General features: G+C 43.6%; 1 protein-coding gene across 1 annotated transcript in view; it reads left to right on the top strand.

Moving 5' to 3' along the window:
* Positions 1 to 14,775, top strand: part of LOC311220889 (rapamycin-insensitive companion of mTOR-like) — a 226,998-nt gene that overhangs the window by 174,114 nt on the left and 38,109 nt on the right. Inside the window, exons 23-25 of the mRNA XM_084304520.1 lie at positions 13,329 to 13,493; positions 13,946 to 14,022; positions 14,135 to 14,213. Coding sequence (XP_084160646.1) covers positions 13,329 to 13,493; positions 13,946 to 14,022; positions 14,135 to 14,213 — 321 coding nt within the window. The remainder of the gene's footprint in view (positions 1 to 13,328; positions 13,494 to 13,945; positions 14,023 to 14,134; positions 14,214 to 14,775) is intronic.

Raw genomic sequence — 14,775 nt, 5'->3', positions numbered from 1 at the left:
CACTTCCAAATGCAGATGGTTAACAATTAGGAAAAAAGTCCAGGCATGCTGTCACAATCTCTTCAATGAGATATATATTTATACAGATAATTTTATTAATTTTCTTATGAATTAATGTCTGTGTTTTAGATTTTGGGATATATTTCTTGATTCTGATATCTAAGATATAATGACTTAAAAATTCTAGGGAAAAAAAAACACAGCGTATTAAACTCTTGTCCTGGTTTTGGCTGGGATAGAGTTAATTTTCTTCATAGTGGCTGATATGTGCCATGTTTTGGATTTAGGAGAAAATGCTGATAACACAATGATGTTTTAGTTGTTGCTGATCGGTGCTTACACTAAGCCAAGGACTTCTCAGCTTCTCATACGGCTCTGCCACCAAGGAGGCTGAAAGTGCACAAGAAACTGGGAGGGGACAGAGCCAGGACAGCTGACCCAAACTGGCCAAAGGTATATTCCATACTATATGACATCATGCTGAACAATAAAACAGAGGAAAGTTGGTTCGGGGGGAGGGCATGGCTGCTGCTCAGGGGTCTGACTGGGCATCAGTCAGCTGGTGGTGATCAATTGCATTGTGCATCACTTGTTTTGTGTGCGTATATATATATTTATTATGATTTTCCCTTATTTTTCTGTCCTATTAAACTCTCTTTATCTCAACCCACGAGTTTTACCTTTTTTCCAATTGTCTTCCCCATCCCACTGTTGGGGTGTGAGCAAACGGCTGTGTGGTGCTTAGCTGCCTGCTGGGTTAAACACAACAGGTATCACTAGCTGGAAGCAGACTGGCTTGAAATGGGGTGCAGATACTGTCTGAACATACTATTCTGAGCATATAGATAGTCAGAAAGCAGTTGAGAGCTACTGCTGCTGTTAACGATGATAACTAAAAATACAAATTCCACTAATCTGTAGTTTGGTGTAGTGAACAATGGGTACTAAACACTTGTATTTTAAACATGAATAGAATAGTTGTCACTCTCCAGCACCATAGAAATTGATCATTTCTGGATATCCCAGGTTACACATTTCAGCTCTGGTCTGTTTGGGATTGTGTAAAGGAATACAGATCATGATCTGAAGTTTGATAAGCTTCTTGAGATTTTAATAGCAAACCTTGATGGATTTCGAGGTTGAACTCCTTGGAGAAAGCTAAGAAAAACTCTACATGTTCAGAAACTTAAGAAAACAAATTTTGGAGTTCAGACCTAAATAATTCATAGCATTGTAATAAATGGCTAACTCCCAAATAGGGTTACAATCAAATTTTACAATTTATTAAAGGGATAGAGGTAAGTAAACAATGCTGGGTGTGCTGGGAGTTTCTGCTCCACCAAGACGCACACCAGTTACATCAGGCAGCTGGTTTTTATGCTCCTAGGCTCCTACATATTCATTATTACTTCTAGAAAAGGCAGGGTTATTATAATTAGTTCCCGGAATCCGAACCCTACCGAGAGTAGCCCCACCAAAGTCGTGCATGCCTGACGTGGCAACTTGCTTTGGTTATATCCAGTAAAGAGTTACATATACATGAAGTTTCCCAATACACTTATACATATGCATAACCTGTCCCTTTGTGAACAGTCCTCCTTATCTCAGACCCCTTGGTTAAAGTCCGAACCATGAGGTTGTTTTGATCTGGTTGTCGGGGTCCGAGGGGTTCCTGTTATCTGGAGGTCTAAGCGCAGCACAGGCACAGTACATTGCAAATGTAGCACATATTCATTCTTAATCAATCGCTCTCTAATTTCTAATTCCATGTTTCAGCTGCAGCATACTTGCTCTCTTCCAGATCCACGGGTATTCTACTATTAACATTAATGTTCAAAGCCTGACAGACCCAGTCCTCCGTGGACCCAAATATCGGCCAAAATACATGGGGTCTTAAAGGTTCTTTTGGTCATTCTATCATATAATACTGGACCATTTTTAATTTTACTCCTTCATTTTCTGGGGCCCCTATTGTTCCAGTTTCTAATCGTTATTCCTAATGGACTTTCTGGTGGTATGTCTGGTAATTTGCTCCCTTTCTTCTGATCCTTGGTCTTCAATTCTGTCTGACCCATCTAGGAATTTTACTATGGCAATTCCCACAGCCCTTGGTTACCTTAGTAAGAGTGTCTTGCAGGGGGTTTAGGACCTATCACCCACCCACGAATCCTATAGGAATCGCTTTGGTCCTTCACCGGCCAAGTCCCTCACGGGAGACTGGAACCGCGGTTAGAAGACCTCCACACTCGCTTCGGAACTAAGTTCCGTCTCAGTCACACTCTTACACACACAGGCAACCGAATCCCACCCAACCGAACAGTATACTCCTTAAACACTTAAGACTCCGTCGTCTTTGTTCAGATCTTCGCGCGCAGAATTACGGGCAAAATACAGTGCTGCAGCCGGCAAGGGAGCTCATAAAAAAATCAAAATCTTTGCTTACCTTTATTCAGGTTCAAGATGGCATTAATCCTGACCTGACTCGAACAGGAGCCACCAAATGGTGGGGTGCCTCTTCTTCTGAATCAGAATTCAGGAACCAAAGCCATCCCGGATGAGCCCCCATTTGTAATAAATGGCTCAGTCTTCAAAATAGGACTATAAACAAAGTTTACGATTTATTAAAGGAATAGAGGTAAGCAAACAGCGCTGGGTGCGCTGGGAGTCTCTGCTCCACCAAGACGCACACCAGTTACGTCAAGCAGCTGATTTTTATGCTCCTAGGCTAATATATGTTCATTACTACTTCTAAAAAAAACAGGGTTATTATAATTAGTTTCCGGAATCCAAACCCTCCTACTGGAGCATGCGTATCAGTCTCCGGTGGTCCCTCTGGGGGTCTCTGGGGGTCTCTCGTGCTGAAGGCTCATAGTCTTCCTCCCTCTTGTCCTTCTCCTTTGTCCAACTTGGCTGTATGTCAGAGACTTGTGCAGCGTCCCCTGCAAGCTTTGTCTTTTAGCTGTTCTTCAGCTCTCCCCGTCTCTTTAATCTCCTGGCCAGATATCAGAGACTTGCATAGTGTCCCATGCAATAGTCATAATAGTTAGCAGTTATTCTGAAACCCCCTAGATATCAGAGACTTCAAGGAAAGCCTACAAATACATTTCCCTTCAAGCTCTCTATTGACACGAATTGCTAAAACATTCCTTTGCAAGATACAAGAACTATATACATTAACCACTGTTTTTCTTAGACTTGTGGTTATACAAGGGTATGTAAGACAGAAGGTCACATTCATCATACCATGCGGCCCTAGCATTGTTCCATACTGACACGAATCAGATGAACACATTTCACAATCCCCCATCTCCTTTTTCATGGTATTGATTCGTGTTTTCCTTTCTAATCCATGTCAATACTTGCCAAATTGATACCAATTTTGGATCTTTGTTTTTATTATCATCAGGGAATGGGTTTTCTCTTTCCCTGGTTCTGGGTCAACGGGTACCGCAAATATTTGCATTCCTTGTATAACTGAGTGTATTAGTCTGGTAATACAATCATGGAATTATTAACAATCCTCCACATATCCCCAATACAACCACCCTTATTTTAGCAAACCAATCACCACCCATAAAGCCCCCTTTCATAATCCTTTTAGATCGATTCCATTCCAAATTTGAACTGGGACATGTGCAATTTTCTTCATTTCTTTTACAAGTTCATTTACAGCTTTTCTTTCTGTTGTGATTTAACCCAGCGGGCTGCTAAACAACACATGGCCATTCTCTCACCTCCCCTCCTCCTTCTCTGGGATGGGGGAGAGAAACGGGAAAGTGAAGCCTGTGAGTTGAGATAAAGACAAGAAAATAATAACAATAATAATGATGACAATAATGATGATAATAGTACTTCTAGTAATAATGTGTACGAAACAAGTGATGCACAATGCAATTGCTCACCACCCGCTGTCCGATGCCCAGCCTAACCCCGATCAGTCTGGCCCTCCTCCTGGCTCTTGCACCCCCAGCCTGCCCGCTGGCAGGGCAGCATAAGAAGCTGAAACGTCCTTGGCGTGGTGTAAGCACTGCTTGGCAACAATTAAAACATCAGCATATTATCAGCACTCTTCTCATCCTAAGCCAGAACATAGCATTCTACCAGCTACTAGGAAGAAACACCCTCATCATCAATCTCTAAACAGCAATTACTAAGGTTAAATTTTCCTCCTTCTTGTGCTAGTAAATAATCCAAAGCTAAGCGATTTTGATACAAAGCAGTTCTCATCTTGGTATTTTGCTTTGCAATTATTCCAAGTGCATCTCCGGTTTTATTTACAACTATTTCTATTACAGCTTGTAACCTAATTATTCTATTAAGCATATATATTGGGGTCCTATAGCCCCAGGATCTGTCTTCTGCCCACGTAGCTGAATCATAATAGGCAAATGCCTTCAATCAAGGGGTTGGGCCTGCTTTCAGGGTTGATTCGGGCTTGTGTTACCGTTCAGCTTGTCAAGGTGATCCAGCTCCTGGAAAACGAATCACAATTTTATATGGGTTTAAAAAAAAGGTTCTTATGTTATTTTCTCAGGACAACCTGACCTTAGTGTGGGAGAAGTCCGGTCAAGGCCCTCTCACTCGGCGGTCAATACCCATAGGGGTTGCTTCCCTCGGTAGACCATACGCACCGCAGTGGAGGGTCCTGCCCCGGTCTTGCCTTCTCCCTTTCCTCCCTTCAGGCTTGTCCCCTTTATTTGGCATCCTTAATTCATGCAGAGCCTCGTTGCCAGAATATGAGTTCTTCTTTAGCTTGAGTTTCAGTTCCCCAGGAGCGGACTCAACCCTCCAAGTTTCGGTAGTTACTGGTCCTTTTATTCTGGATGTGTGGGTCCAACCCCTTTCTGCTGTTCTCACAGCTGCTTCAGTAGTAAGTAAAACAAGGTATGGTCCCTCCCATCGGGGGTTCAATGATTCTTCCCTCCAGGTGTTTATTAAGACCTTGTCTCCTGGTTGTATCTTATGAACAGCAAATCCTAAAGGTGGTGTTTGAGCCATCATTCCAATTTCTCTTAGCTCTTGTAATCTCTTTCCAAGAGTAATTATATATTTCTGGATGCTACGATCCTCAACTAAATTGTTCCCTGGATGCATCCCTTGAGAATAAGGCATACCATATAACATTTCATATGGAGATAATCCAGTCTCACTGTGTGGTTTAGTTCTTATGTTTAAAAGTGCCAATGGTGAGCATTTCGTCCAGGGCATTTGTGTCTCAATCATTAATTTAGCCAATTGTTGTTTTACTGTTTGATTCAGTCTTTCTACTTTCCCTGAGCTTTGTGGGTGCCACAGAGTATGGTATTCCCACTGAATACCTAATGATTGACATAATAACTTTATTATTTTAGAAGTAAAGTGTGTGTCCTGATCAGAATCAATGTACTGGATTATCCCATATCTAGATATCAGGTGTTCTAATAGAATTTTTAACCACCATTTGTGCTGTAGCTCGTGCTACGGGATAAGCTTCTACCCATTGTGTTAAATGATCTACTATTACCAATAGATATTTTATCCTCTCTACTTTGGGCAATTCAGTGAAATCAACTTGAACTTTCTCAAAAGGCCTATAAGCTGTTTTTTTTTGTTTGGTTGGTTGGTTGTTTTTTTGTGGGTTTTTTTGTGTTTGTTTTTTTTGTTGTTGGTTTTTTCTCCCTCTCGTGGCTGCTTGTCGAAACACTTTCTTATTTATCTTCTGACAAGTTAAGCAACGTTGTGTAATTTGCTTTGCTATCTAAAAAAAAACTCTGGGGGTCTCTCGTGCTGAAGGCTCATAGTCTTCCTCCCTCTTGTCCTTCTCCTTTGTCCAACTTGGCTGTATGTCAGAGACTTGTGCAGCGTCCCCTGCAAGCTTTGTCTTTTAGCTGTTCTTCAGCTCTCCCCGTCTCTTTAATCTCCTGGCCAGATATCAGAGACTTGCATAGTGTCCCATGCAATAGTCATAATAGTTAGCAGTTATTCTGAAACCCCCTAGATATCAGAGACTTCAAGGAAAGCCTACAAATACATTTCCCTTCAAGCTCTCTATTGACACGAATTGCTAAAACATTCCTTTGCAAGATACAAGAACTATATACATTAACCACTGTTTTTCTTAGACTTGTGGTTATACAAGGGTATGTAAGACAGAAGGTCACATTCATCATACCATGCGGCCCTAGCATTGTTCCATACTGACACGAATCAGATGAACATATTTCACACTACCCCTCCTCAAAGGAAGAGGAGAAGAAAATATAATGATAAAGGGCTCAAGGCTTGAGATAAGGACAGGGAGATCACTCACCAATTACCATTATGGGTAAAGCAGACTCAACACAGGGAGATTAATATAATTTATTGCCTATTGCAAACTAGAGCAGTGAGAAACTAAAAGCAAACTAAAAACTTCTTCCCCCTCATCCATCCTCTTCTACCTCTTCCTCCCGTGTGGCAGGGGAATTGGAAATGGGGGCTTTAGTCAGTCCCTAATGCTTCATCTCCGCCACCCCTTCCTGGTCACTCTCTTCCCCTGCTCCAACATGGGGTCCCTCCCATGGGATGCTGTCCTTCTCAAGCTGATCCTACATGGGTTTCTCACAGGCAGCAGCTCTTTGAGAGTTGCTTCAATATGGGTCTATACCACAGGGTCCATCTGTCAGGAGTAAACTGCTCCAACATGGGTCCCCCATGGTCAGCAGTTCCTGCCAGATCACCTGCTCCTGCATGGGCTCCTCTCCATGGGCCCGGAGTTCCTGTGAAGGCTCTTCATGGGCCACATCCTCCATCACAGCAGGTCCACCTGCACCACCATGGGCACCTCCACGGGCTGCAGCGTGGAGATCTGCTCCGCTGTGGTACAACATGGGCTGGAGGGGGACAGCTTTACTTCACCATAGTCCTCTCCACAGACTGCAGGGGAAGTTCTGCTCTGGTACCTGGAGCACCTCCTCCCCCTCCTTTTTCACTGACCTTGGTGTCTGCAGGGCTGTTTTTCACTCCTCGCTCTCCCAGCTGCTGTTGTGCAGCAGTTTTTTCCATTTCTTAAATATGCTCTTCCAGCATCACTCATCAGCTCAGCTGTGGACAGCAGCAGGTCCCTTCTGGAGCTCTTTCCTGAGGTGGGGCAGCTTCTGGATTCTTCTCACAGAAGTGAACCCTGCAGCCCCACTCCTACCAAAACATTGCCATGTAAACCCCATACAGATACACTGATGCCTTCTCATGTCAGTGATGTTTTATGGTGTGGTGGTTCCACTCGTAAACCCACTACATATGGTCTCAGCCTGAATTATGACTGCTGAGTTCTAATACTTTAAATTCCTGGTCTCTCATCTATATGTGGATATAGCAATGTCTAGGGAAAGATCAGAGATCAACTATTTTTTGGCAGTCTTTTGAAATATAGTGAATAGAAATGATCAGGATATCTCTTCTCAGCTGCCTACCATTGACAGATTCTGTAAGTAAAAGTGCAACCTTTCCTGTATGTGCACTGCTTTGGGTCAATAATCCTTAATATCAGAATTAGTTGTGCAGTCAGTTGGAGCAAGTCTGTAACCATAGTAATCTCAAAGCTTAAAAAAGAGAAGGACTTGTGGGAGATGTGGTTATCGGGAACTGTCTTGGGCAGAGTGACCAAGAAATGGTAGAGTACTCTATTCTCGGTGAAGTCAGGAAGAGGATCAGTAAAACTGCTGTCTTGGACTTCCGGAGGGCAGACTTTGAGCTGTTCAGGACACTGGTAGGGAGGGTCCCTTGGGAGTCACTCCTGAAGGACAGAGGGGTCCAAGAAGGCTGAATGCTCCTGAAGAGAGAGACAACCGCTCTCTCACTCCTCCTCCCCAAAGGGAAAGGGGGAGAAAACATGATGTAAAGGGCTCAAGGGTTGAGATAAGGACAGGGAGATCGCTCAACAATTATCGTGACGGACAAAACAGACTCAGAGTAGGGAGATAGTAAGATTTATTGCCTAACAGGCTAGAGAAATGAGAAACAAAGGAAAGAAACCAAAAGCACCTTCCCCCCATCCGCCCTCTTCCACCTCCTCCCCCAAGCGGCACAGGGGAATGGGGGAATGGGGGTTGCGGTCAGTCTATAGTACTTCATCTCCGCCACTCCTTCTCGGTCACTCTCTTTCCCTGCTCCAGCGTGGGGTCGCTCCCACAGGATGCAGTCCTCGCTGAACTGATCCTGCGTGGGCTTCCCACAGGCAGCAGCTCTTCAAGAACTGCTCCAAATATGGGTCCGTACTACGGGGTCCATCCATCAGGAGCACACTGCTCCAACCTGGGGCCCCCACGGGCAGCAGCAGCTCCCCCCAGATCCCCTGCTCCTGCGTGGGCTCCTCTCCACGGGCTACAGGTCCAGCCTGGAATCTGCTCAGCCAGGGGTTCTCCACAGGCTGTGGGCTCCGTCAGTGCAGGTCCACCTGCACCACCGTGGTCTCCTCCACGGGCTGCAGCGTGGAAACCTGCTCCACCATGGTACACCATGGGCTGCAGGGGGACAGCCTGCTTCACCATGGTCCTCACCACAGGCTGCAGGGGAACTTCAGCTCTGAGCCTGGAGCACCTCTCCCCCTCGTTCTACACTGACCTTGGCGCCTGCAAGGCTGTTTCTCACTTTTCTCTCTCCCAGCTGCTGTTCCCCAGCTGTTTGTTTGTCCCCCCACACACACACACACTTTCTTAAATATGCTCTCACAGAGGCGCAAACAATATTGCTTATTGGCTTGGCTCTGGCCAGCAGTGGGACCCTTATCTAACATGGGGCAGCTTCTGGATTCTTCTCACAGAAGCCACCCCTATGGCCCCCCTGCTGACAAAATCTTGGCACGTAAACCCATTACACAAGGTTAAAAAAAAAAAGTTTCAATAGATATCTGAGAATGTAAACACTTTGGAGAGTGAGACAATTTCAACCCATACAAATGGATTTTTTTTTTTAATTTCTTATTCTAAGATGGTCAGAAATTGTAATCAGCTATTCTAAGGACAAAATCTTCTGAATCTTTCTGGAGATCAATTAGTCAGTCCATGAAAAAGTCACTGTAACAGCAATCTACTTCCAGGCAATGGCCAGACAAAATAGAAAGGCTGCAATACCACATCCAAATAAAAAGGGACTGATTATTACATCCAGCACCAAGTAGGGAATTATGTAAAACTGCTACCTTGGACTTCCGGAGGGCAGACTTGGAACTGTTCAGGATGCTGGTAGGGAGGGTCCCTTGGGAGTCAGTCCTGAAGGGCAGAGGGGTCCAGAAAGGCTGAACACTCCTGAAGAAGGAAGTCTTAAAGGCGCAGGAGCAGACTGTTACTGTGTGCCTTAAGACAAGCCGGCGTGGAAGAAGACTGGCATGGCTGAACAGGGAACTTTTGCTGAGTGTCCGGGAGAAAAAGACTTTATGTCCGTTGGAAATAGGGACAGGCAACTCAGGGACAGTACAAGGAAGTTGACAGCATACATGGAGTAAATCAGAAAGGCATGAGCTCAGCCTGGCCACAGTGGTAAAGGATAACCAAAAATGTTTTTATGAATACATTAACGGTAAGAGAAGGAGAGTCTCCATCCTTTACTGGACGCAGGGGGGAATGTGACTACTAAGGATAAGGAAAAGACTGAGGTTCTCAATGCCTTCATAACATCTGTCTTTACTAGTCACACCACTTATTCTCGAGGTACTCAGCCTCCCAACCTGGAAGTCTGGGACAGGGAGCAGAAGACACCTGCCCCCCCCCCCGATTCAGGTGGAAACAGAGACCTGCTGCTCCACCTGGACTGTCACAAGTCCACAGGGCCAGATGGAATACACCCAAGAGCCGAGGGTGCTGAGGGAGCTGGCAAATGTGATTGCTGGGCTGCTTTCCATCATCTATCAGTGGTCGTGGTCATTAGGAGAGGTCCCAGATGACTGGAGACTTGCTAATGTGATGCCCATCTATAAGAAGGGTTGTAAGGAGGACCCAGGGAATTGCAGGCCTGTCAGCCTGACCTTGGTGCCAGGAAAGGTGATGGAAGAAATTATCTTGAGTGCAATCACACAACGTGTGCAGGACAAGCAGGGGATGAGGCCCAGCCAGCATGTGTTTATGAAAGGCGGGTCCTGCCTGACCAACCACATCTTCTATGACCAGGTAACCCACCTGGTGGAGGAGAGAAAGGCTGTTGGGGAAAAGGCCCATCCTCTTTAATATTTTTATTGATGATTTGGATGAGGGAATTGAGTGCACCCTCAATACGTTTGCAGACACCAAGTTGGGGGGAAGTGTTGAGGGACCTGGACAGGTTGGGTCGATGGGCAGAAACCAGTGGGATGAGGTTCAACATGGCTAAGTGCTGGGCCCTGCACTTTGGCCATAACAACCCCATGCAATGCTACAAATAGTTCATACTATAACAAAATAACATCTTCATAATTTGGTTTCTCTGAAAATACAGTTTGGCCAATTTCTACTCCTTGGCCTGTTGCGGGTTAAGGGTAGGAATTTCCCTGGCTCACAACACTCTTGGACCTGTAGCATATCCACACTTACAAGAAAGATCAGAAGTAAGCAGTCAGAGCTCTCCAGAATGTTCAACCTCTATTCTCTGAAGAGCAAAGCAGCAACTATAACTTTCCAAAATGACTAAAAACATGCTTCTAAGTTTTAATTTTAAAAGTGCAGATGGTTACACACCCAAGGTAATCCTCTACAAAAACTATGCTCGCTATATGGACAGGAAAGACACAAGATCACCCAGTCAGTCTCTGGCATGCCACTGAAAATGAACATTTATTTCTATTTGGTTGCCTGATATTGTGGGTAGTAACTTGGAACAGAGTAACGTGTACTCTGCAGAAATGCTACCATGTCCCATTTTAACACTTCTGTAGCAATGACATAATGAGGCTGCCCAGTTAGAATGTGCATCAAAAACATTTTATTCTACACACGTATGAAAAACTGTAGTTAGAGCAACTTTTCTAACATTGTCTTCCTTCTGCAGGGAAAAACTCTTGTTTCTAGAGCCAGAAAAGTTTAAGGAAAACCATCTTTGTAGTGCTTAGCAGAGCAGCCAGGTGTTTCCCAGAAGCTTTGCTTCAAATTACTCATTTGCTAGTACAGTGGGGAATCTAGCAACAGATCTACAACACAAGGAGAACACAACAGACATTTCTACTATCAAATCGATCATATGAATACAACAAGCTATCTCGCTCACAGTTGGATGATATCAACAGTCCTCTGTGCTTCCCCTTCTCAGGGAGTTGTAGAGAGCAACAAGGTTCTCTCTTATCCTTCTTTTCTCCAGACTAGACAACCCAACTGTCCTTAGCCTCTCCTCACAGGACACGCCTTCCAACACTTTTACCAGTTTTGTTGCCCTCATATACCTTTAACAGCTACCCAGAGCCGTGAAGCCATTTGGTAGCCATTTTGTAATGAGTGTCTCTGAACAAGGAAATCATTTCAGTAGTCAGCTTAGCATTAGAAGGTGAGTAACATTTTTGGATGATTATATACAACAAAAACATGAGTGAAGCAATATAAATCCAACCCCCCTGCCATAGGCAGGGATGCCACCCACTAGATCAAGTTGCCCATGGACTTGTCCAACCTGGTCTTGAACACCTCCAGGGATGGAGCATCCACAACCTTTCTGGGCAACATGTTGCAGTGCCTCACTACCCTTACAGTGAAGAATTTCCTCCCAATGTCTAGTCCAAATCTATCTTATTTTAGTTTAAGACCATTCCCCCTTGTCCTATCATTATCTACCTGATAATGGATGGAGTCCTCTTCCATCTATTTTATAAGACCCCTTTAAGTATTGAAAAGCTGCAAGCAGGTCTCCCTGGAGCCTTCTCTTCACCAGGCTGAACAGCCCCAACTCTCTCAGCCTTTCATCACAGAAGACGTGCTCCAGCCCCTTGATCATTTTTGTGGCCCTCCTCTGGACTCGCTCTAACAGATAAACATCCTTCTTGTGCTGGGGGCTTGTGGTGATTTTACTTAGGTGGGCAGCCAAGTTCCACCACGGCCGCTCTCTCACTCCCCCCTCCTCTTTGAGGAGGGGGGAGAAAATACGACACAAAGAGCTCAAGGTTTGAGATCAGGATGATTTAATTAAAGGGAAAGGGAATGGGAAAAAGAAAAAAAAAAAAAAAAAAAAAAGAAAAAACAACAACAACAAGGCCACGTGTAAGCAGAGAGGGAAAGGAAAAAAAAAAGTTATTCTCTACTTCCCATCAACGAGCGATGTTCGGCCATGTCCTGGGAAGCAGGACCTCAAAACATATAACAGTTGTTCAAGAGGACAGCCCCCTCCCCCATGAGAGCCCCCCTTTTATTGCTGAGTGTGACATCATTTGTTATGGAATATCCCTTTGGTTGGTTTAGGTCAGCTGCCCTGGTGATGTCCCCTCCCCATCACTTGCCCACCCGCAACCTGCTGGCTCTTGGGGGCTTGGAGGGAGTCCTGATGCTGTGCCAGTACTATGCAGCAATAAACACAACACTGGAGTGATACCAGTGCTGTTCCAGCTACGAGTGCAGAGTACAGCACTGTGTGGGCTGCTTCAGGGAAAGCAATTCTATCCCAGACAGACCCAGCACAGGGCTCCAGACCTGGACGCAGTACTCTAAGTGGGGCCTCACAAGGGCTGAGTAGAGAGGGACAATCACCTCCCTCGACCTGCTAGACACTCCTCTTTTGATGCAGCCCAGGATGCGGTTGGCCTTCTGGGCTGCAAGCACGCACTGCTGGCTCATGTTGAGCTTTTCGTCCAACAGAACACCTAAGTCCTTCTCTGCAGGGCTGCTCTCCATGAGTTCTTCTCCCAGTCTGTACTCCTGGCTGGGATTGCCCTGACCCAGGTGCAGCACCGTGCACTTGTTGAACCTCATTAGGTTCAATGGACATTGAGGGTTTTCTGAGAAGCTTTGAAGATCAGATACTTTTGGACAACACTTTGTCCAAAAGAGGTTCTCAGGGTTTGCTTATTGAAGTATTTTTTTCAAAGCATAATGTACATGAAAGTATATGCAATTGCACTGGCTGTTCACAAGGTATTTCTTTTACATACCCTGGACTGTGCGGTGTTATCACAGTGAATAAGTAATTGATAAAGGGTTTCCAAGGAGACTGGCTGCAACCAGGTTAGTAGTAATCTCAGATTTAAATTTCCTGTTTGATAAGATATAGTTCTCTAATAGACTGCAGTTTTAACACATAAGATGGGCATCTCAGTTACTTGCTATAAAATATGGTAATTGAAAATGTATTTTCAAACATGATAAATCATCAATTACTTTATCTTTTTTTCTTCCATTAAAAAAAAAACAACTTGCTTTTTGCAGAGCTGCAGGTTGTATGCAACAAAACACTTACGAGTATTACTGAGAGCAAATGTAGAGTTCTTCAGCAACTGGGGGATTGAGTTACTGGTGACCCAGTTACATGATAAAAATAGAACTATTTCTTCTGAAGCACTTGATATTCTAGATGAGGCATGTGAAGACAAGGTGAGCATCCTTTTCCTTTTCAGTCTATTTGTGGTATGCTACTCTGTAAAGTGTTCCACAGCCTCCTCCAGTAACAAAGTAAAACAGTAGCAAGAAGCTACTGATGGTTTGCTTTCTTGATTGTCCTTCATGGACTTCATAATACTTTGTAGACCCTATGCTGAAAAAGCTGCACTGTTAATGACAAGAAAATGTAGATGTTTGGATTATGCTTACTTTTAAATATTAATTCAGACTAATTCAGCTATTTTGATCATTATGCTTTGTATAGGAATATGTATTTAATGACAGAAGGTACAAAAAGTGGATAATATTAGGATGAGGCTAGTGCTGTTTGATACTTCTTTGTGTGAAAAACTTGTTACATCATTGCTGGCAGATTGTTGTAATTGTTATAGTTTACAGAGTGTTATAGTGCTCAGATATTACTTATGTATTTTTAATTATTTTAGGCCAATCTTCATGCCCTTATCCAAATGAAACCAGTTCTTTCTCACCTTGGAGACAGGGGTTTGCTTCTACTCCTAAGGTAAATGTTGAATATGCTGTTTGACTTTCCACCATGGAAACAATAAGTTTTTGGCTTTTATTCAAATTATGTGATTTAAGTGGGATACTGACTAACTGGTGTTATTTTACAGGTTTCTGTCCGTTCCAAAAGGGTTTTCGTATCTAAATGAAAGAGGTTATGTAACAAAACAAATGGAAAAGTGGCAAAAGGTAATACTAAGAATAAAAAGTGTGTGTTTGCTTGAAATTAGGAGGAGGAAGGATGTGAATATACAGGTTTTAGAAGGTCAAAGATAATTTAAAATATTGCACATTCACATATGTGTATTGCTCATGCCAAAATATTCCTACAGTGACTTAGGAATTTGCTGGAAAAGTTTAACAAGGAGTTACAGTTTCATAGCTCCTCTGTACGTGTGCTTTTGATTTACCCAGGCCTTTTGTATAATTTTGATATTCCAGCAAATATTTTAGGAGTACAGTGACTTACTGAATTTCCAAAATAGGTTGTCATAAGATCTTGTCTAGAGAAGTGTGGAAAGGAATACTACTTTTCAAGACATGTCAACTATAGCTAATTGAAGTTAAATCCAGATCTCATGAAGATAGAATTAGCCTATGCTGTTAGGAAGTAGATAGGAACACAAGACGCATTAAGAGAAAACCATTGTTGTCAGAGTAAAATAAATCTTCATACGTTCATACGTTATTTTGTGGGTTTGTTTGTTTGTTTGTTTGTTTTTGTAATTGATTGTTGGTGCTTATTTTCCTG

Source organism: Netta rufina (genome assembly GCF_964035555.1).
Source record: "Netta rufina genome assembly, chromosome: W".
NCBI classification, from domain to species: domain Eukaryota; kingdom Metazoa; phylum Chordata; class Aves; order Anseriformes; family Anatidae; genus Netta; species Netta rufina.
The sequence above is the reverse complement of the archived record's forward strand: the minus strand, read 5'-3'. Positions and strand labels throughout refer to the sequence as shown.